The following is a 23,714-nucleotide window of genomic DNA, read 5'->3' as shown; positions in this document are numbered from 1 at the left end:
CCACCACTGGTTCTGAAAAAAGTCTTTAAAAAGTCAGGGGAAAAAAATTATTCTAGATCAATATAGATTTCATCTTCTGAGGTTTCAGTAGGGAAGTGCTGAACAATTTCTTTAGAGATGGAAACAAGCTTACAATAAAATCAGGAAATCTTTGAAAAATACTGGTTCATTAATTCTGAAAACCTCTCAGGTTGAGCACTCTCTTACAAAACCTCCCCCATGATCCTGGAGGGCTGTGTCTGGATCCTCGTCTTCCAAAGCCAGTGGACCCAAATCCTGAAACCAGTTAACCCAAGCATTACATAATCATAAATGCAGGAGGGGAAACAACACCCAACACGGTTCAGTAGAGGAGGGTCATTTTCCTCCTCAGAAGTCCCAGTCCATCTGCAGTTCTGGGTCAGAGGGCTTTCAGGTCTCCTAGTTTAAGATCTCAGAGGCTCCAGCAACTTGACATTTTTCTCAGTTTTGTCACTGATGTAAATTCCATGGGATTAGAAAACACCATTGGTAGCTGAATTCATTTCATCAGCTGTAGGCAATTTTTCAGACACCTAGGTCTGAGTTAGTTGTCCAGACTTTACAATCAAAGGAAAGAAACATGCATTAATGGCATATTATTCTCTCACTGCAGTGCAAATTTCTGATCTAGAGTCTGATTTATCTGACATGTAAGTATCTGCTTTTTTCCATTGGTTATAAAGAAAGACTTATATATCTAAAATTTGGATGCCTAAAAATAAGAAAAATGTATCTATTATTCTAGGCATTAATATTTCTGGAAGGAAACTCTTGTGAAATTTCCAGTTTGTGTGCAATATCTGAAGAATTGTCTCTTGCTTCAAACTAGAATGGAAAAAGATTTCTGAAAATTGTAGTTACTCATAAGCCAGAAATCACACATTTTCATCAAGTGGGAATTACCTCAGGGAAAAGTCCATCATTGCCATCTCACCAGAATTCTAGGAGCTGATTTTTTCCTATGGATTGGAAGTCATCTACCTACGCACAATCCATTTTAGGCCTTTTAACAGTAATAGCTAGAAATTAGAGGAGGTCCAGAAAAAACAACTTTAGAAATGAAGAAACTACCATACCAAGAAAATATATTTAGTTTTTCTAAAGACAACTGAAAACTGATTTAGCTCAGTTTATAAGTACCATCAGAAGGGAAATAAAAAATATTGCATACCAGGGAGCTTTTAATTTAGCACAAGAAGACACAACAAGAATCAAAGAGCAGATGTCAGATAAATACAGATGAGAAATTAGGCCTACATTCCCACTGGCATAGGTGATATACCATTGAAACAAACTGTTAAAGAAAGCAGAGGCACCTTCTCTCTGTAGTTCTATCTCAGGACAAGAAAACTTCTAGTTATTTTCTAGTTAAGCATGAGCTGTGTTTTGATTAAATCTAAATAATTTTTCTAGGACAGAGGTGAAATATAATGGCATATAACAACAAAGTATTCAGAATATTCATGAGCTATGACAGATAGGTACTGAAAAATGAAGCTCAGCATGAAAATACTTACACTAGCAGAACCCTTTCTGGGCTTCAGTACTAGAAATCTATGAGGTGCTAATTTGCCTTATGCTCTTCTATATTGTTTGAAATGTGATTATTTCATAGGATTAATCTACTCCGGTTAGAAATGAGGGCATAGTTCCATGTCACAATGTCTCTGGTTGTGAAGCCATTTTCAAAGGAGTCAGTCTATTTCTCTCCCCTATATTTGCCATGTCGCTTGTCCTGTCCACCCTAACTTCCAGTTTCCTGTGGATCTACACAGTAAAAAAGTTTAGCAAAAAGACCTTGCTTTAAAATAACCCCCCAACCCAATTTGAAGGCAACTGGATTTAGATCAGTGAGTCAGGTATCAGGAAAGGCGAGTTTTATAGTGTGTCATATTTGAAGCCTGAAGTATTGGCTATGTAAATATTGGAAGCTTCAATCATCAGCATGTAACATGATGCATTTCTTGATTACTCATGAACTACTACACTTTCCATTCACTTATCACCTCTGTATTGAGATGAATGGAATCATCAGACTTAACCTTTGTTTTAACTTTATTTGTACCAAACTAAGCATTTATTACTCAGATTAGGGTGAGGGGCTTTGGTTTTTTTTCTTTAGTTATTGAAATGCTATTACTCATGAGTATTGATGAAAGCAAGCTTTGGAGAGCTAATGTGCTTAACTGATTGAAATAAGGAACTCCAAGTTGCAAAAACATTGTATGGAAAAGAATAATTCCCTAGAAAAGTATACTGCAAGGTTAAATGCTTCCACTTGAAACTGATCTATTTCTGTAAAGCAATTAAATATTTCACAAAGTATGCTGATAACAGAGTCAGTAATACCTATATAATTTATCAAGATGGCTTTGAGGATCGAAGCCTGCACTTGAGCAACACTAAGTGTAATGCTCCGCTTCCTCATCACAGTATACAATCACAGCCTCCCAGCTACCCAGATGTCTCACCTAGATGAAGCTTGTGTGTGCCGTAATTCAATATAACCCACTGTGAAATCAATGAGGCTGCTACTGTTGACCTCAACAGGAGGCAGACTAGAGTGAACAAAAAAGACATAGGAAAGGTATTGATTAATCCACTCCTTTTTCCCAGCCAAAGTGTACTAACAAAGAGTAACACAGTTGAAGGGGCTTCTCCCTCTATAATGTGCTAGTCTGTATGTAGTAGCAACAAGTTTGCAGCAAATATTATCCATGATTATTTACTCCAGTGTAAAATTTTCATTTTTAACTAACGAACCCACTGCAGAAGTTTGTGTGACCATTTTTGTTGTTTTATAGTCTACTGTGAGTGCATCCTTAGAACATCCTATTAATACAGAAACTGAAAAACACCTTCTTTCCTGCTTACATTGGTCTAGCTGTTTTATGCTCTCTCTGTGCCTTATCAGCAAGGCATTGAAAGGATAATTAATTGAACAACAATCAAAGAAAGGATCTCTGCAGATCAGATTGGCTTTAAACACATTAAGATCTGTTTCAGATATAAAATTTAATTTCACTAACACTTTTCCTTTTCTTGAGGTCAAGTATTAGTAGCAGTCAGTCATCTGAACAACACCAAAAAGAAAAAAAAGGAGGCAAATTTCAGCTGAAACTCAGCCCTTTTATCCCATGTGGGTTTCATGTATTAGTGAGTAGTCTTTTCAGTTCTGCTTGAGTCCATTATTAAATTCAAAGTTTGTTTCTTAGAAAACAGATAATATGTACTGTGTCCATTATGCAGAAGGAGAAGTTGAAGCAGAGTTTTGAGAAGAGTTATTAAAACAGGGAGATAAAACATAATTAAGATAGCTTTCCATTCTGAATATGCAATACCAGATAAATGTTAGTTCCACTTTCCCCCTAAAAAAAAATAGGTAGAAATATATGTGTTGCAATTTGTGCAAAATCAGATTATTTTGTTTGATGAGAAACAAATCTTTTTTTAGAGTGCTAGTTATCACATACTTTCTTAAAGAAGAAAGAAAAAGACAACTGCTAAAAGAAAAATTAATGTCACAAAAACTTAAATAGCTTAATCTTGATTCCAGTTTCATTCAATTTCCTCCTTTAAATATTGTTTTAAGAGATTTCACGGTTTAGGAAGAATGCTTCAGTGTCTTGCAATAAAACAGAATTATCCAGATGTTGCATTAAATTATTAAAGCAAGGTAAATTCAGATGGACAAATTAGATTCTTGTCTTATGGAGAAGAAAGGCAAACAGCATATTGGGCTATTTAAACAGAAGCCTGTAAGAAGTGAAGCTATTCCCTTTTTTTACTCAGACTTGGTGAAGCTGCAGCTGGACACTGGTGAAGCTGCTTCCTTTTATTATCACACTTGAAAAAAAAAATGGTTACCACCCAGAAACAGCCCAGAGAATGTATTCTGAAAATGGTGTGACTTTTAAAACACTTTAGATAGGTAAAGAAGAGAAGACTGAAAAGGAACATGATAATAGCTTTCTAGTTTGTAAAGAGGAAGAGAATAATGTATACCCCATAACCATGGTGGATAAGACAAGAAGTAATGGGTTTATATTACCAAATGAAAGATTCAGGTCAAATATGAAGGGAAAAAGCCCTTTTTCATAGGAGTGATAATGACGATTGAACAAGAATGCTTGGAGAGACTGTGGAGTTGTTAGAGTTGCTGGTTTCAGAAGTCTTTAAAAATAGGTCTTTCAAGTCTTTAAAAAAAGTCTTGAAAAATAGGTTTTCCTGTCAGAAAAGTCATAGCCTTCATTGCTCCTGTCTTAGGACAGAGAAATGGACAAAGAGATTTCAAGATGGTTTCTTTGATTACCAGTGCACTAAGGGGACATATCAGCTCACTGGAAAAGTATGCTGTCTTTCACACAAATTACAGATGGCCTTAAGTCTCAACAGTTCTTCCACTCTGGGTGCAGCAAAGAAAAAAGTTTCCTATCTGCTTTCAATTTGCAAGTCCCAAAATGCATACAGTATCCTCATACAAGATAGCCCTAAAATGCATGCTTAAATTCCTCTCTGTTCAGAAGAGCATTCAAATAGGACTCAAGCATATTTAGGTGATCCTCTGAACTGAAGATCTGAATCTGTTTTGCTTCCTGAAACATGATCATTAATGTCCAACACAAGCTTTTTCAATTAACCACAACACATTATAATGTTTTCTCATTTTAAAAATATGTATATCATCCAGGCTACCCTTCCTATCTATGAGATTCTTGCCATCTGCTGGCAGATGTCTTATGTTTTTGTTTTAAAATGAACAAATTACTTTAAGTTAATCAAAAATAAACAAGAAAAAATTTTAAAAGCCACATCAGTCACAAACCTACACTATAGGCAATATTGCGAATGAATGTTGTGGATCAAAAACATATATTCAATCATTATTAGGATTAAAGCACTTCTTAAATACAACAAGATTAATAGAGTACATATCCTATGTTAACAAAGGCATCATTATAATATAGCATCTAGCCACTTGAAGAAATTCTGCAGACTACAAACCAGTAGTAAATTGATTATTTCACCTACAAATGAAACACAGTCATTCAGTTCCACATAAGCAATATTCTACAAAAGGGATGGCCTTGCTGGAGTTGTGCTTTTATGTAGTAACTATCAGACAAGAATGTATTCAGTTGATAGAGAAACAGAGAATTGTATAAAACTGTAATTCAAAATATTAAAGTATTTCAGGATCCTGAGCTTTGCTAGCCTCCTTTTTTAAGTGCATATATTTTAAGAATAATTTTTTTTAGGGATAGGCTATATTTTCAGTATAATTTAAAAAATAAAGGAGGGGCTTGCCAATGTTTAACTTTATTAACATTTAAGAGTAATTCACTTACCTGGTTTTAATGTTTTGATTGCCACAGGGGTGGTATTATTCCATAGTCCTTCCCATACCTCACCAAACTGACCAGATCCTAATTTTTTCAAGAATTTCAGAGAGTTTCGGTCTATCTCCCACTGATCCACAGTTTTATAAGACAAATCAAAAGTAGTAGGAATTTGTACCTGGTATAAGAGAAGAAAGAGAAGAAATAATACAGTAATTTAGATTTCTAATACTTTTCCAACAGCATATGCAAGTCATTGTTAACTATGTCACGTAAAGTTGCAACTGATATGAATAATGCTTCTTGAGAGCACAGATATATGATAAAGTGTGTTGGGTAGATGAAGCACAGCCCACATCTTGGGTACTTTTTGTTACTGAATTTTTATTAAACTCTAAAGAAAATATCCTGCCATTAAAAAATAAAAATTAGAAATCATCCCTCTAGCAAGCTCTTCTGAACAATGACGTATTGCTTGCCTGAACCTAGTGGTTTTGTTTCAGTAATTACTTATAGACAGCTAGAGTTATGAACTTGGTGATTTCATCTCCATATCCATTTACAAAAAGGTATTCATAAATCATGATTTGGCATATTTTCTCCTCCAGTCACATGATGATTTGTTCAAAATGACATGGTATTTTATTATTAATGTGTCAGCTTCAAGAATGAAATTGTAATGTTATCTGTGACTTCCTGAAAATAATCAGGTCATCATCATTTTTAAATGGTGGAAACAGTTATGGGGCTAACACCTTCTAACAGATATCTGAAGAATTACCTTATAAAAAATATGTTGCATGATGTAGCATCCGCTCTTACCTTTAGACATGGCTTCCCAAGTTTCACACAGAGGCCATCATTGTTCTTACTGTAATAGTCAACAAACTCATTCAGAGTTTTAAAAGTTCTCCGTCTGCTTAGGAAAAAACCTCCTTCATCCAGCTTTCTGATCCTGTAGTGCTTCACAAATTCACCATCAAAAACTAAAATGATTTAAAAATATTAAGTTTCTGGGTATTATAGGAGTAGTACAGTATAGCTTATGGCCAACAGTTTCAAACCAGCTTAAAGGACATTAGGTTCCTAAGTGTGTTTGTAAGGACCTTAAAAATAGATTGTAAAGACCTAAAATAAATTAGTTTAGTTTCAAAGATAGCAACTACACAAAATCTCTTTCAAACCAAAGCCCACTTTTCAGATAGTTTAACATATCTAGTCTACTAGTCTTTAACCATTCAGGTCTGGAGATTCTTGCACTATAAGACTTGATGCAAAAGTACATAAAAGTACCTTCTTGCCTGGGCAGCTCATATTTTCCATCTTTTAGGACACCAAAACCTGCCAGAATCATCTAATTCAAAGGAATCATTTAATCAGTTTTTAATATTTCATTTATCAATATTAACATCCCAAATAGCAGCTTCTGGATTGGCAAGCATTTTAAAGCAAACAAAGATACACACCATATGGCCATGATCTTCTGAAGAGCACTCACATCTTCCCTAGATTTTGAGTTTTGTGAGTACTTGGAATATGTAAAAATCTGCCCAATAATGCTGTATTTTGAGTAGTTGATGACTCCCTTTCTATCCAAATGTCTTTTATTCTTATTTATTCTTTCTTAATCAACAAGATATTTATCTCCTTGCCTTCTATAGATTATTTAGGTGCATGTCAAGACACCCAAAGAGCCCTTGTCTGCGACCTTCAGAGCACTCTTTGGCAGTGTCAGAAAGTAGGCTGGGCCCCTGTTTGCTGGAGCTAGTGAGTGGGAGGATCAGCAGCAGACCAAAGATGGAGAAAAATGCACTGTCACTCACCCAGCCCATTATTTAGGGAGGACAAGCCCTGTAATTGCCATTTCTTACTGGTCTGTCATATATGGTTTAGAGTGTTTCTCTACAAAGGAATATCAGAAGTAGCAATGGCTATAATATCTGAGTAGTAGCAGGAAAGGCTGTTCTAAAGAGTTGGAAAGAAGTCTAGTCTCACACATGGGGTGACATTTAGTGTGACACTCCATTACTGAGACCATCACTGTCCATTTCCAACAGGCAGTGGAGAGCTTATGTTACATCCTGAAGGATAACTGGTTTAACTCCTATCAATACCACAGCTGTTAGCTCAAAAATTAAATGTTCTGTAATAAACCTAGCTACTAATGAGGAATCCTGACTGTACAGAGTGTTACTTAAGAGGGAAGAGGTTTAAGCAGCAGGATAATTTTTCTGCAGCTCAGATAAGAAGATGCATGCATCTGTGGAAGGAGGTTTTCTGATCCTGGGAGTTTCAGGTGGAAAATGACCAGAGCTCAAGGAATGGTACCAACCTGTAATGAGATTAAGAGAGAGAAAGTATTGGAAAGTATGGACAGGTTGGCTTGTTTTTTTCTCCCCACTTGTTAGAGCTGGTGTTGGAGCAAGCTGAAGAGAGCTGGTCTTGGAGCAAGCTGAAGGGACACAAGTAGGCTGCCAGATTTGAGAAGGTCAGTGAGAGAATCAAGCCAAAAAGGAGAATGGGAATCATCCAGTGGTGAGTTTGGGAAACGGCCAGGAGAAGAAACAGTGGATAATGACCAAATGTGAAAGATTAATTGAAAAAGAAGGTAGTGGCAACAGGTAAAAGACAGGGGGAATAACCCAGAGTTTTCTCACACCCCACCATTTCATGAAATGACACAGTGTTTTTCCACAATGAGTGGGGAGAAAACTGTGAAGGGGAGGAGGAAGTTCCAGTTACCATCTTCTTCCTGGTCACCCACTGTTGCACTTTCCCAGTGGCTATTAGTGGCTACTCTTGGTCATATAATTAATTTAATATCAATGTGTTTCAGTCCTACTAGCAGCCTCAGTCTGTTACTCACACTTGAAAATCTAGTTATTAGCAAATTTATTATTGTTCTCCCCTGGAATTATCCCTGCTGAAATATCCTTCATGTTGTAGAACTTCAGCTGCATACACAGAATGTGTGTTCAACTTTTATAAATTATTCTAAAAATTCAGAAACATATATCATTGGTCTTGAGTTAACTTTAGAAAGTAAATGGACAATCATTTTAGGCATGATACTAACAGAAGAATTCACAGCCACATATGTGTGTACCAAAATTTTGGGAAATTACTAATTACACATACAGTATATTCTCTCTCACCATTACCTGACTAAATTCAAATGAAAACCTTCCTTCCTTAAGCACTATCATGTCATCCCCGACCACCAGAGGGCATATAGGGGCTGTTGAAAACCTGAGGGAATTTTATAACCGCCACAGGTAATGTTTTTAGGCAGCTGAGTTGCCAACATAAAATTCTGCATGAGTACCAAACAAGAATATTTGTAACTATAACTTCAGAGTATAAAAAGAACAACATCAACCACTTTTCAAATGCCATTTCCTTTCAATTTAACACATAATTAATATTTTTCAATTATAAAAAGCATGTAAATGTTTGTGATGCATAATTTGGAATGAGGCTGATGGAAAATGACTTAAAGAGTAATTCAGAAACAACACACAATGAAAATTCATTGGCTTTTCCAAAGTTCAAAGTAAAGTGCATCTGGCCAAAAAAATTGTTATTTATGATTCATCAAATAAAAGGCCAGCAGGATGACTGTGTTAATCCGGTCTCATCTACATATCACAAGTGATAGTAGCTTGAGTATCTCATTTATTTATTAGCAGTATTATAATTATTATTTGTAAAGTAGCTAATCTTTATGTAAGGGTTGGTTTGAAAGGTGTGTTCTAACTTCTTAAATGAGCTTTATATGAAACCCTATGGTTGGCGGTATATAGGTTGGACAACATCAGCCCAGACTCCTGACCTTATGTTTACTAAGTCTATGAGTAATTGTTTCCTCAATGTTCTGGAGAGGTTCCAGTTTATACTGTAATTTGCAGCTACCAAATCCTTTATCCTGGTTCATGGTATTTTGCTGCTATTCAGGTTGTATTTTGCAATTTTGCATCAAGCCATGACTCAACACTGTTTTTCATATCAAATTGAAATGAAATAGTGTTTGCAGACCAGCTGATCTAATCTCCTTATCACAGCCCAGCAGTGTGACTTAAGCAAGGAAATAATAAATGAAAAACAGTAGTCTCTCTGTAGCATTTACATCTCACCAGGCAGAACATTTCCTAGGATTGTGGAGGAAAATGATGGTTTAGCTACTGCATGATACTTTCATTGGCTTCTTATTCCTATAAGATAACATTGCTGTTTTATGATACTTTTGCAGCTTTTTCTTCCCTCTGGATGAAGCTGGAATGTGTGTGGAAAACCTGTAGACTTCTGTACAGATACAGCTTTTGCCTGTGATAAACAGTTCAGGGGCGGATTAATTTGGTGTTTGATAAGGGACTGTTGGTGGGTTTTTTTGTTTCTTTAGGGTTTTGTTTTGTTTTGTTTTGTTTGTACCTCCTTGCCATGTGAAGGGTTGAGTCTGGCTGGGCCAAGCAAAAGTAGATTTTGTCACTCAAGGATGAGAATAAAATATTTTAGTGCTCCTTTCCCAGGGCAGTGACATTGAATCTTATGGTGGCATCAGCACAGCAACATCCTCACCAAATGAATCACTGAGGCAAATGAAAGCATCATTACTGCCAGACTCCTCAACATCTCTCCTACCTACAGTCTTCCACCAGCACAGAGAGTGCAGGGCTGGCAGCATGGAAGGAAAGAGGGAGCAGAACCAGCCCCCAAGCCCTCTCCTCCTTACTTCCACTCCAGCCCTGGGGTGTCCCGATACTTATATATTTTCTTCCTCATGCAAGGATGAGCCAGAAGCAGAAACATGCATTTTAACAACAGGACCATGGCCAACCATTTGCCAGGCCAGGAGTTGTACTTGCTCTCCATGCCCCAGGCAGAGCTGGGAGGAAGGCAGCTCATTAAATCACTCTCACCAGCACAGACCAGGTGCAGTGGCTGCTGTGGCTCAGTCATTCTCTTGCTATGACCATGATTTTGCCACTCCTATCAGTCTGCTGCCTTAAATGATTACCTACTTTTTCCTATGCCTACTGCCAATCTGGCCTAAAGGAAACCACACAATCTTTTTTATGGGCAGAAAAAAAAAAAAAAAAGGGGAAAACACAAAACATTTACATTGCTATTTAATGCAATCAGTCTTTTAGATACCATTATTGGAGGGGGAGGGGGAGGGAGCTGAGCACCTCCTGCTATCATTGGCAATGACACTCAATTAAGCTGAGCATATCTAAATTATGGCTTTTAATTAAAAAGAGGCAATGTCTAAGATGGCACCAACATGTTTAAAATTTAATACATTTTACACCAGATGCTGGAGTCATCAGTATAAAAATCCTTCTGCAACATGTGCATTTTTAAAATGGGAAAACCTATTTTTAAAATGTCAAACACTTTAAAATGATAGCAACCCATCTCAAAGTCCTGTCTAAAGTTTTATGTGCTTTCCATTTAACCATTTACAGCTGAGAAAAACCCTTCTGAATATAACTTTTTGTTTGTAATTTAAATAGTCATTTATCATATAAATCATTTACAAAATGTGCGTTTTTCCATCATGGCAAGTTAGAAATTAAAATTGCCCTTTTAATGAAAGGAAGGGTTTATTTCTTTCCTTTTTTTGCCTAAAGAGATACATTTGTCTCTCTCTCATTAACATTAAGTCTCTTATACATTCCCATATGTGCATGATCTCAAGCATTAAAATCATAAAAATCCATTCATGCATACTTGGGCAAAAATCTTTCTTCTTTTTTTTTATTTTATTTTTTTTTCCTTTTTAGTTTGATAGTATTTAAATGTTAGGCTGGACAGAGACTTGCAATACTTTCAGAATGACCTTAGTTCTGAAATGTAGGTTGCCACTTTTCTAGCCATTATCATCATATGCTCTGGAGTAAAATCAAACAGCATAGCAGGTAGAGCAAACCCAATCAGTCCTACACAGGGCAGCTGTTTTGTGGCCTATGGTTACTTCATGCACTTAAGAAATTGGAAACTGAAATTAAAAATATATTCTGAAAGATGAAGTTGTGCTTTCTCCCCCATCAGCTACTACGTAGACAGAAGCTATGCAAGACTTCTTAAAAGGAAAAGGACTGAATCACTTCCTCAAGAAAAAAAACTCTGCTTTGCTGCCACAGTTTTGAGCATCCCATAACTCCTGATGGAACAAAACAGATTCAGAAAAACTGCCTTTTTCATAACATCTGGTGAACTAAACATCCTTCCTTCCAATTAATTCTTCCCACAGTACAATGCATTTCATCATCTACTTTAGCAGGCACTCAGTCTCCCAAAAGTGATGAGATTATGGACATACAATGTCTGGACCATTATGTATACCATTAGGTTGGAAGTAAAGAGCCTGCACAACACAAACAGATGCAATTCAGTCAAGACTGATCAGTAAGCAGCAAATAATATTTAGCCTCTTCAGGATGAAGTAGCGCGTCAAAGCTAAATTACATTTAAGTCTGAGAAGCTGCTAAAAGTTATAGCAGCAGTGCTGAATCATTTCATTAATGCCCACTGTCTATAGATTGTATCAGAACTTATTCCCTTTCATTGCCTAAAAGAGCACAAATGCTTAATAAATCTGAGATGGCACAGAACCTTTGCGTACGTGCTCAAAGGGCAACCCATGTTCATGCACAAAGAAGGGTTGGCTACTGTAGCTGGACTCTTTCCTCAGCTTATATGCTGTTCTCCAATGCCATTCTAAAAAGAACTTTTGGGAAATCCTGGTGTAATTTCCTTATTAAAACGCATTAGTGAGAAGCAACCTACTCTTTCCTTCATCAAACAAAGCTATGTCAATCAGCGTGGAAGAAATCCACACTGATGATTTCATACCTTGCCTGTTATCAGCAAGTATCAAACCTTCTGTTATTAAATAAGCTTATATGGAAACCTGCAAAGGGCCTACTACAAGCTTATTTAATGAAATCTAATATACTAAATCAGAGAGATTATGGTTTCTATCCAGGATCTGGAAGAAAAAAATTAAACAGCGGCATTTAATGATGATCTCATCCTATCACAGATGTGGGCTAAGATCTATTTTCATTCTCTTGGATTTTTCTCTGCAGTACTTAATATCGTTAGTAAAGTACTGCTGCCTTCATCTTGGTGAGGTAGCCAAGATGAAAGGTAAAGAATTAGGATTTTGAATCTTCTGTAGAAGGCTGCATTTAAAAAATAATAAAAGGAAAATTGCATTTCTACCCATAGGTGCACAAGCACAAGCTTTTTCATTGACTTTTAGTAAGGTGTCATGTACTCAAGTGCAAGCATTAAGCAGATAATATAGGCATATCTATCCTTCCCTGCATACCATCACACCGTTATCAGTCTAGCCTAGTCCTTGGATAAAATCAGCTCACTCATAAAGAACAGTTCAATGAAGCTGAAGCCATGTAAAGACAGGCATAAGCTTGTAGACAGAGGGAAAGTATTTTGAAGAGTTTGCAGCTTTAATACATTCTTTGAATAAAAAGGTACACATGCAACTGGTCAGTTCTGTCACAGTTTGGGAGTTGTCTGATTCCTTGCTGATGCTTAGTGTTCATACCAGCTCTTCTTAGCAAGAGTGAACTTCCTTGAGGGAAGGCAAGGACTGCGGAATGAACTCTCCCAGAACCAAAAATATCATATTTATTTCATAAATGTCATTGTATTTCACTACGCAGGCAACATATATTTGTCTTGGCAATAAAAAACAACCCTCCCCTATTACCACAAGACAGTGATGGTTTATACCCTTTCCTTATGTTTCTGAAAGAGAAACCAGGCATGCGTCAAAAGTTCATTAATCTGCTTGACGCATTTCTGTGTTATGCTTAGAAGATGAATGACACATCATCCCGGCAGAAGAGGAGTCAATATGAAAGAATCTGGTTATGTACAAGACACTACCCACTTCACAGGCGTAATTCTACATGTGACAACTTACAGTTTATTCATAATCATCAAAATTCTTTACTAGCTTATAGAATTAAGGTATGTAGAGCTATCCTCATTCAATGTATTAAGTTTGTAAGCAAAGTTATCTAAAGGTGTCTTGCTATATTTTGCCAGGTATTCTCCTATTCTCCCAGGGACAACATACTCTTGACTCACACTTGTATTATAGGTTTGGTTAAAAGATGTCCAGGGAAAAACACCAAAGATTAATAGTTTAATATCTATTAGGGCAAATATCTATTGACACAACAAAGATGGTGCATGGTATAGTATGCAAGTAAGTAAAATACTAGTGTTTTTATTTGATAGACTTTTGGATTCAGATGAAGGCCTTTAAATATGTTTCAAAAATCATTATCATTATGAATCTAACTTTTTACTGATGTTTACAACTACATTTTCAATGAAATACGACTCTTTCTGAAGTATAGTTCTGCAAATCTTCCTATCATTTTGCTCCTAGAAGCAAATAAGCATAAACCTAAGGGTGTATTCTAGTAGAAATCTCATTTTCTTGAACTGCAGAGGTCTGCCAGTATGACTTTAACTTCTATTCCATATACCAATTAGGACAACGGTGTACAGCTGTGATGTATTTCTGACATTTTAATTATGAAAATAGTTCCTATTTCAAGGCAGCTGGAACACTGGAAGTAATAAGGATAAAAAAGTTAATTTGTGTTCTGAGCATATTAATAAACACAGACTATAAAATAAAAGTTAGCAAAGACCCAAATGGCTCTTGCCAACTTGTCTTTTTATATCTCCTGGGAAAGAAAGATTATTATGAATTTTAATTTCATTTTCATGTCCACAGTTTATCATGCTCAAAAATGAAAAAAAAAAATACAAACCACCCGAGAAACTTTTAAAACGTTGATTAAGATGAAGAACTAAAATATACCTGAAAGTGAGAATTCGCCTTTTAGACTTTCACTTTCTCGGATTAGGAAGGCTCCTGCCTGGTTTCCAGGATATGACAGTTGTCTCTCTGCATCTGCTCGTTTGATTGGGCCAAAAAACCATCTAAACAATAAAAATCATTAATTTTACCAATAAGTAAAACATACCAGAAAGACAATTTAGCTTTTATAAACATACTGCAAATTTACAAAGAGATAGTGTGAGGCGTGTTAATTAGAGTTCTAATAGTATGAAAAGGAAAAAAAAAAAAACTCTAAGAACTACACAACAAATTTAATGTTAGAAAATATTGCTTGCACATTTGACTGAAATCCTGATTCCACTCCAGATGGAAAGCCTTACCGATTTCAAGAGAACTAAAGTTCAAAAGTGGCTGACTGGCATTGTCCCCCCCAAAAAAAAATCACCAAGAAAATTTTGCCAGTGTTATTGTCACAAAAACTGATGCCCAGGTCCACTTGAATTACACAGAAGTAAAGGCACGTGCTAACATTCAGGCATCTTAAAAGTCAAAGATATCTGAAATAATAGCAACGAACTAATGTTTCAAGACGTAAGTCAAGCTAGAATCTTCCCCATTCCATTTCCATGTTGATATCTCAAATGCCTTATTAGTGATTTTTCAGCTTTGCTGCTCTTAGATGAGCAAAAACAATACTTCTCTCAAGTCACTGGAAACACCTGAACATCTATGTTCCTTGAAAATCTACTCCTTTTAAAACATTTGCATAATTTTCTCTCTATTACTAATATCTCTAATTTACAAACACTGTTCAAGCAATAGTTTTAGCTTGTTCACCTGCAGGTGCTATTTAGCGCTTTTGCTGCTTTGTGTTCAGTGTAAATTAAACTGAAATAAGAATAAGGTGATTCAGCATTTTCAACTGGGATGGCATTCAGCTTCCATTGAGCAAAGATATAAAGCTCTTTCCAAGATTAGCTTATCTGAAGTAAATGGTGATAAATAGTTATCAGAAATATGCCATCTACTCACAGGACAAGTCCTTTTAAATTAATTATAGATAAACCTAACATGCAAACTTTTAAGATAAATCAATGTATCACATGACATAAGTTGCTTATTCAGCTAACTACTTTATTTGTCTATTACTAGTGAAAAGTACAGAAGGGGACATCAACAAATTACTCTAGTATCTGTAAGGCTTACAATCATCAAGAGGAATGAAGGAAATAAATTAGAATGTTGGATGAAATGTTTAAAAAAATGTCCTGCTTGCGTGAGCAAGCATTAGGAATGAGTAATGTTTTTTGTATGAATAAAGAGGAAATAAACAAAGGCAAATACAGATGGAGCTAACCTACACTGAGTATACTTTGTTAACAATAGAAAATGAAACCCAGATATTCTGGACTACATTCCAAACCTCTGACTTTAAGATGATTTGGATAAAATGTAAGTAGGCCTTGATACATATTTGGCAAGGAGAGGGATCTGACAAGAAAGACACTAGATGGAAAATTTCAGGAAGAATGGTAATTAGTTAAACTTATAATAATTCATTAATTAGACTGTAGAAAATGAGATAATCAATACGCGTGCAAATCTTTTATTGATGTTCTGGTCAAATGAATAAAGAGACAGGGCATGAGCTAAGCTCTCTATCCAAATCCCAAAGAAAGTTTGTCAGCCCTAAAAAATAAATTAGGAGCTTTCTGAAATTTCTAAATGTGTTAGCTCTGAGAATAATATCTGAAAACCAATAAACTACATGATTTTAAAGAATTTGAACTGATATTTTTCTCTTTGAACTATAAATATTCCTTTAGTAATAGTCAATCTGACTAGAATTTCTAATAAGAGCGTATAAGAGGTGTTCAATTTCATATCTCCTTTCTCCACAGGTTAAGAGGAGAGCATCCTTTCAAAAGGATTTCATTTTTCTCTGTAGTCAAAATAACTTCCAATGCAATATTCACAAGGTTGAATTTTATGTTCAGGATAGTCACTTATATAGTTTTTGTATGGCCACAAAACACCTGGAAAAAAACAGAAATAACACATCAAGAACTATCCATTACACTCTTACATTACTTAACCAGCACTTTCTAGTTTCTTCAGTGTGCTTTAATGGCACTAGACAGTTCATGAGACTGTTGAATTAGCAATTCATACAGTTTCACCCACATTAGCAATTCATACAAAGTTCACTTCAGCCTGCAGCTAGATTGCTTTGGATCATGGTCACAAACAGAATATATGTGTATCAACAGATTACCAGATATGGCACTAATGGCACTAACTTATGCCCAGACGTGGGCATAAGTTTCCATTTCTAGTAGGATCTGTTTGATTAGCAAGAGCACAGCAATAGTATTCTTCTGTTAGTGAGACCCAAGAACATGCTATCTAATATCTCAGCCAGCACTGCATCCAGCACTCCACTCTTTCTCCCTTTCATTGTAGGATGCCAGACCTGATCTTTGGGGATTGTTTTTGACCAGTTCCCTAGAAATATTCATTTCCACCATCCTTCATCGCTCCCAGGAAAAACTTCATTAAAAATTCCAGGCTACTTCCAGGCCACTTCTGGCCACCATATTTGGGAGTATTTCTAGGGACAGAGAAGATGATCTTCATGTAGGTCTATAACAAACACAACCCTTACTTGGCGCTGATGATGTTCAACATAATTTTGGCGGGGTTTGTTGCGGTCATTCGGAGGGTAGTGATCCCGTCTGTTCATTTCTCTGTTGTCAGTCAATTCCACTGGTAGGTTTTTGACCCATAAGATCTTTGGGTGGTAGATACACAGATCACAGGAGCCTTTGTTACATGATGTTCCCTGACTGTGTCAGTATCATTACTGAGACCCACGCTCCTATCCTATAATCTTTTCCTTCTAGCAAAGGAAGGGCTATTCCTTCTTCAAGCTGAATTCTGGTGGATGTTCTTGAAGGGCAAATTCTTTGGGAAAGGAAGACAATGATCTCAGGGAAAGAAAAACAATGATAATTTCTTTCTTTGGGAAAGAAAAATGATAATGTATGAAAGACGGATCATTGAGCCCAGCCATATGGTAGGTAACTTCTTAGGAAGCTGTAACTGCTAGGGGCAGCAGCAGGAGACAAATCCTGACACCAGCACTGGTCCCTGCCTCCTCATTCAGTTCAGCCTCAACCAAAACAGAGCTCAACACAACATGACAGTGTTCCCTGGCTCCATCACTTTCTTTGCCCAGAAGCCCTCTGACATCCACAGTGCAATGCACTGTCTGCTGAAGCCCTCATCTACCCAGCTCTAATTTCTGTCTCCCTATACTACATGAAAATCTGCTAAAATAAAAATAATCACTTCTACTTCTGTCCATTTATGCACTTTTTCTTTTTTCCTTATATCAGGAAGATATGGAGGAAACTTTTAATCTGGAAAGTTGAAGAGAGGAAGAGTAACATAGGCCAAGGGTATTGTATGCTGCATAGCCACTGACAAAATCATTAAAGTGAAGAAAGATAGGGATACAAAGGTCCACAATGCTATACCACTGGCAGAGCTTTCAGTATTTGGCGTCATGTCTTGAAAAGGAAAACAAAAAATAGAAATATCCTCATCCAAAAAAAGCGTATGCATAACAGGTTCCCTTCCCTTCCATTTTGTTTCCTCACATTAATGTAATATCCCCTTTTGATCATGTCACCCAGTGCAATGCACTATTTGAAGTAGAGACTGAAGATTTAACAGAGGATCTTGAATAAAATGGGAAGCTTTGTCTTTCTCCTAAAATTAACCCTATCTGAACTGCAAGGCTAAACCCAAACAAGAGGATTCCAAAACATGGCCCAGATGAAAAAGCTTTTGGGAGAATTCTTCCAGCAGCCTACCCCTCTTTGGGTAGCTACTTTCCAGCCCCACTCACACTGGAGTGCTAAGTTTAGTCTTTCTGAAAACCCTAACCCTGTCACTTATGCTAACTGTAGGTGTGGTATCAGCTTTACCCAAGACCCCCAGCCATAGCCTGGATGTAGAAGAGGTCAGGGAACAAATCTATTTGCAGTCTCAACTTTACCTGGGCAGCTCCTTTAATGCCCCACTCCAACGAATGCTCCAGTCTCTCCTAACCCTAATCCTAAGCTTAGCCTTATGCAAAGAACCCCTCCCCACATAAAAAACTTGTCAGGCGATGAGTCTTTCTGCAGATTCAACCCACCTTGGGAAGACCCTTTGGAGCCTTATTCACACTGGAGCTCTAGGGTTTGTAACCCTCCTTACACTAAAACTAATGCAATTCCTAACACTAACTCCAGGCATGGGCTGAGCCTTAGCCAAAGACTCACAATCATGCCAGATGAACAAGCTGTCCAGGGATATATATTTTGCAGACTCATCCTTCCTTCGGTAGTCCTTTCACTGCCCCACTTACACTGGAGCTCTAGGATTTGTCATTCTCCTAACCCACACCCAGGGCATGGGCTGAGTCTTAGACAGAGACCCCCATTCATGGGCTAAAAGAGAAAGCCCTCAGAGAATGCATCTGGCAATCTACCCCTCCTTCAACAGCCTAACCCTAACACCAACATGGGCCAAGACATTGGAGAGGGACCCCAGGGCATGGGCTAGACAAAAAGTCCTCGGGGGACAAATCTTTCTGCAGCCCCAACCTTCCTTGGACGGCCCTCTTTAACACCCCACTCCAACAGGATCTACAGGAATTGATTTTCTTCCAACTCTTATCTTACTTTTACCTTGGGGGAACCTTAGCCAAGGACTCCCAACCATGGTCCAGATGAAAAGTTTGTTACTGGAGAAATCTTTTGACAGCCTATCCCTTCCTTTGGTAGCCCCTTTAGAGTTCCCTTTGGAGTGGAGCTTTAAGTTCATAATTGAGGATTTGAATGCAGCCCCCTTTGGGATGTGGACAAGATCTTCATCACCAAGCCAAATGCAGCTCTGAATTTAAAGCTATCATGCTTGGCTTTCTTGGAAGCTTCATCAGATCCTTCACTGCTCTTTTGTTATCCATGCAGAAGGCCAGCACTGAAAATGTTGTGGAAGTTCAGACTATGTCATCCATTTCCATTAGGGCTTACCAGAGGACAACTTCCCATTTCTGTCTTATACCTTTACCTAGATTTCATATGCACAGAAGCAAAACCAGAGTTAACTGCACAACATCATATCTGAAGTGACTGAATTTGCCTAAGTAACTAGCTCTGGCTGGGTTGGGTAGTTCATTTTTCATACAACTTGCAGGTTATTGGAGGTAAGATATGGTTAAAGCTGAGATCTGTGGCATAGTCTGAATGTTGTGAGCACCCAACTGAAAGATAAATACTGGGGCCTGAGTCAGCGGTAAAGTATAGCTACATATAGAAACTTTGATAATTAGAATAGGATGGGGTGGGGGGAAGAAAAGCCTGCTAAAAACGCCTGTGGACTATACATGGCAAGTTCATTCAAAGAGTATACAGGCGCAACAGAACAAATACCAGGTAATCAGTCACATTAAAGTGACTTTCAGAAACCCTGAAGATGTTAAGATGAGGAGTATGATCCATCCTGGATCAGCACTTTGTGGCATGAAGGCATCTCCTTTCTGATTTTGCATAAATGCTTGCAACTTGGGATTTACTGGGATTTCATGGTAAGGTAAATCTCACAAGACTACTAAATCTCAGCAGAGGCGAGGATTTGTCATGATTCTTGTGATTCCTGCCCATTTCTCCATTATAGAAGAAGCAATGATGATAAAGAGGTTAGTTGGCCCTTCAGTAGAGTAACTGGAGTATGTTAACTGTGTCTGTGATGCTAAGCTAAGAGGAGAATAAAAGAAAGATTTTCTAAACTAAGAGAAGAGCTAAGAAGTATGGAAATTATAGCATAATCCTTGGGAGAGGATAAAGAAAAATAGATACTGCATATGTTGTAACCAAATATATCTTAGTTTCTTCTAGAATGCAAAAAGCTCATACAACCACTAAATCAAATAGATAAAAGCTTCTACAATATATAAATTTTACATTTTAAACATATCAAAATCTACATTCATAGAAAGTTGTTGCTGCAAAGTCAACAACTCCAAAGTTAGGAGATACCAATATTAAAATTGCTTCCACAGCACCCACTCAGCCATTTTCAGGAAAATCTAGTATGATACCATCTTTAATTACATGGCCACATCCACTTCTTCCTTGCAGTATGTTAACATGAATGTTGCTCACTGAATAGTTATCCTGTATTTTGTTTTACCATTGTGCAGATCATAGAGTTTGTTTATTGTGCATTGTTTAGTGTCTGCTCTCAATACAAGTTATAAAATTATATGAATGGCTAATTTCCTAGCAGTTTCTGTTATAGTGCTCATCACTACAACATCTGAGTGCTTTACAAACATTCATTAACTTCTTTTCATGGCACTCCTCCTTGTAAAATATTTTTTACAGAGAAGAAACTTTGCAGAAAGGGACAAAGGCACTAAGATATTATTATAAACATTTCCTACTAATTTTGAATCTCCAGTTTGAATTGCTTAATGCCTACCTTTCAGGGAATTTAGCATTGAACAGTACTTTGTTCATTCAGAGAGAGGAACACTTCAGGAATTGTTTGGCAGAAGACAGGGATGGATGGATGGAAAGGTGAAGAGACAAAGAAAGACAGAAACACAAAGAGATCCTCCATGGTGTTATTTAATTAATTTAACCATATGACCATCCTGTAATCACTGCCCTTACTCAGCACATAAAAACCTGAACAGGCTTGTGTGCGCCACTCTTCACTACTGTCATATGAGCAGGACAAAGAGCCCTGCTGAGTCAGCCTTAAATCCAGACTGCCAGGTTTGCAGTCTGCTGCTGTGGGTAAAGATTTGTGCAGAAGCACAGACATAAGTTTACCAAGGGCTCCAGCAGCGCATCTGTCCCTTCTGCCAGGAGAGGAAGGCCCCAAGCACTTGCTGGGTTTCCATCACCCAGCACCAGAATTTTGCAGCAAGCAGGAAGAGCAGCTGGAGGAATAATCTGTGATCTGAGACTGGAGTATGCTTTTTCTAGCCAGAGTATCTAGAATATCTATAGAATGTTGCCATCAAATTCTAACAAATCTGTTAGATTACCGTGTATAAAGTGCAATTCTGTTTTCAAAGGCTTGGTTAGTTTGAAGAGAAATTTCTTTAGATAGCAAAAAAGCACACACCTTCGATATAGCAAACTCCCCTTCCAAATATCAAGCCCTTCCTCCAAGTACACACATAAAGGATTTCCCATATCATTCTGAGCCACAGGTTTTTTTGTTTTCAGGGAGGGAAAAAGGCAGCCTGTGCCTGGTATCAGCCCTGGAAAATTTACATCAAATCAGGTGGAGCCTGGAAAAAATATAAGCAAATAAACAAGCCCTTGTGATAGAAAATATTACACTGTCTTAATTGTAAGATGCCCTGGTTATAGACTAATGAAGTAATACAATTTCTCCAAGAGATGACATTTCAAGAAATTAGGAAATATCACTGCAAAGATCAAAGCCCTCCAGACGTAACATAGTTAAGAAACAGATGTGCTTTACAAATGATGCACTGCATGCGTGAAGGAAAGCGTGGGAGATGAGCACTGGCTGCTTCAATTTTCCCTTTATAGTCTATAGTGAATCCGATGATGGAGCTGGCAAAAATAGAAAATTCTGTTGTCAAGCTAGATCGTGCCTATTAAAACTCGCAAAAGATCCCCTTTCTGAGCATGCTCAAAAACATAAGCCTTAGCAGTCGTGCCACAGACTCTACATACTGAAAGAGCCAAGATTACTCTAAGACTTGCAAACTTTCACTGTGCAGAGGCTAGAAAATCAAAGATCAGGTTTCTGCTCCTTTGGACACAGAATACTTCTTCCTTGCTTGCCTGGGAGTGTTTTTAACTCTGCCTATCCCTCATTGTCGCTTATTATCAGAGATGCAAGGATGCATGGGACAAGGATAAAATTTAAGAAGAAGGAATTTATAACTATTAATAAAAGAACGCATAGGACACCGCAGGAGGGAGGGAGGAAGCAGGATAGTAAAAGGTCAAAGAAGAGGAAGAGAGGACTGCAGAATATCATCAAGGGGATGGAGGGAGAGAGAGATCAGTACTAACAGACAGTACACGAGAAAATAAAGGCATGACAAAACGGAGGACTTTATCTGATGACATCCCTAATGCCCAAGGGTGTAACCTGCGGCTGCCTCAGCTGCAGCACCTGCTCAGGAAACCCTGGTTTTGAGAGCTGTCCTGCTCCTGCACGGGATGTGTCTTTGGCAGGGATTTCATTACTGCTTGGGGAAACAATTTCACAGACCAACACTTACTACATAATTGCTCTCTACAGCTCTTCTCCCTTTCCCTTTCTTAATTTAATCCCACCATGCATGTTTGTACTTGCCTACAGAATACTTTACCATTCATCATCATGATATACTTGTTGACTAGAGGTGACTTAAATACAGTGGCCTAAACCTTACTTATCAAACTGCCCTCACAAACAAGTGAGACAGACTAAGACTTTAATAAAATATGTAGATATCAGCATTAGGTAAATCAATTAAAATCTTAGCACACTGCAGAAAGTATATAACTTGAACAATGCTTGAAAAAATGTTAATTAAAATTGTACATATATAGCCATACACATCCATTCTGATTACTTATTTCCCCAAATCAGAAACTAGTTTGATCCAAGTGAAACCAGAAATTCAGGTTTTCAGGGATGACTATGCAGGGCAGCACATTTAACCTTATCCAATCACAATGAATGTCCTTCATACATAAAGATCTGAGTCAGGTCTATTGCTCAGATCCTTGTTGCTGAATAACTTATTTCAAGTCTAAATGAATAACATCCACATTAAATGTGGACCCTAAAGCGTCTGAGTCATTTCACAGGAACAGTGGGTGGAATAAGTTTATTTTTCTTTCCATTCAGGAAAACATAGAAGAACACATGAATAGTTCTGAAAAACTAAAAGCTCAGTCCTACATGACGTAAGCAGCAGAGCTCTATCAAAACCAGTAGAGCAGCATTATTTTATGTTATATAAGTATGCAGAACTCTGCCTGTGTGTTTGAAAGTAACAGCTTATCTGAGGCAATATAGTACAGGTCCCACTTGCACTTTTAGTATTTCAAGATCAACAGTATGTTTTTTTCTTTAAATAACTATTACAATGAGAAATACGTAGTTCTGGAAAATAACAAATCATATTTTGCTCTTGGTTTGTGGATACCATTTTGCTAATGTTCTTGTCACAAAATTATAGCTGACTGGTTGGTGTTTTTCCATAAATACTAAATTTATGGTAGAATTGAGAGAGCTTTCTTTGTAGGATGCCAGAATATAAGAGGAATTGAAAAGACAAAGAAGTAAGGAAAAAAAGGAAGTTTTACTTTTCCATACAATTTCTAAGCAAAATATTATAACTTAACTGTGAAGGTACTCAATTTGAATAATTTCAAATTTAAAGTTGCTTTTTGTTTCCATTTTTA

The 23,714-nt window shown here is 37.2% G+C and overlaps 1 protein-coding gene across 1 annotated transcript in view; it reads right to left on the bottom strand.

Moving 5' to 3' along the window:
• Positions 1 to 23,714, bottom strand: part of FRK (fyn related Src family tyrosine kinase) — a 54,637-nt gene that overhangs the window by 17,512 nt on the left and 13,411 nt on the right. Inside the window, exons 2-4 of the mRNA XM_013958971.1 lie at positions 14,230 to 14,351; positions 6,183 to 6,346; positions 5,370 to 5,538 (exon numbers count right to left, since the gene is read on the bottom strand). Coding sequence (XP_013814425.1) covers positions 5,370 to 5,538; positions 6,183 to 6,346; positions 14,230 to 14,351 — 455 coding nt within the window. The remainder of the gene's footprint in view (positions 1 to 5,369; positions 5,539 to 6,182; positions 6,347 to 14,229; positions 14,352 to 23,714) is intronic.

The sequence above is a fragment of the Apteryx mantelli genome, chromosome 3 (genome assembly GCF_036417845.1).
Source record: "Apteryx mantelli isolate bAptMan1 chromosome 3, bAptMan1.hap1, whole genome shotgun sequence".
NCBI lineage: Eukaryota > Metazoa > Chordata > Aves > Apterygiformes > Apterygidae > Apteryx > Apteryx mantelli.
The sequence above is the reverse complement of the archived record's forward strand: the minus strand, read 5'-3'. Positions and strand labels throughout refer to the sequence as shown.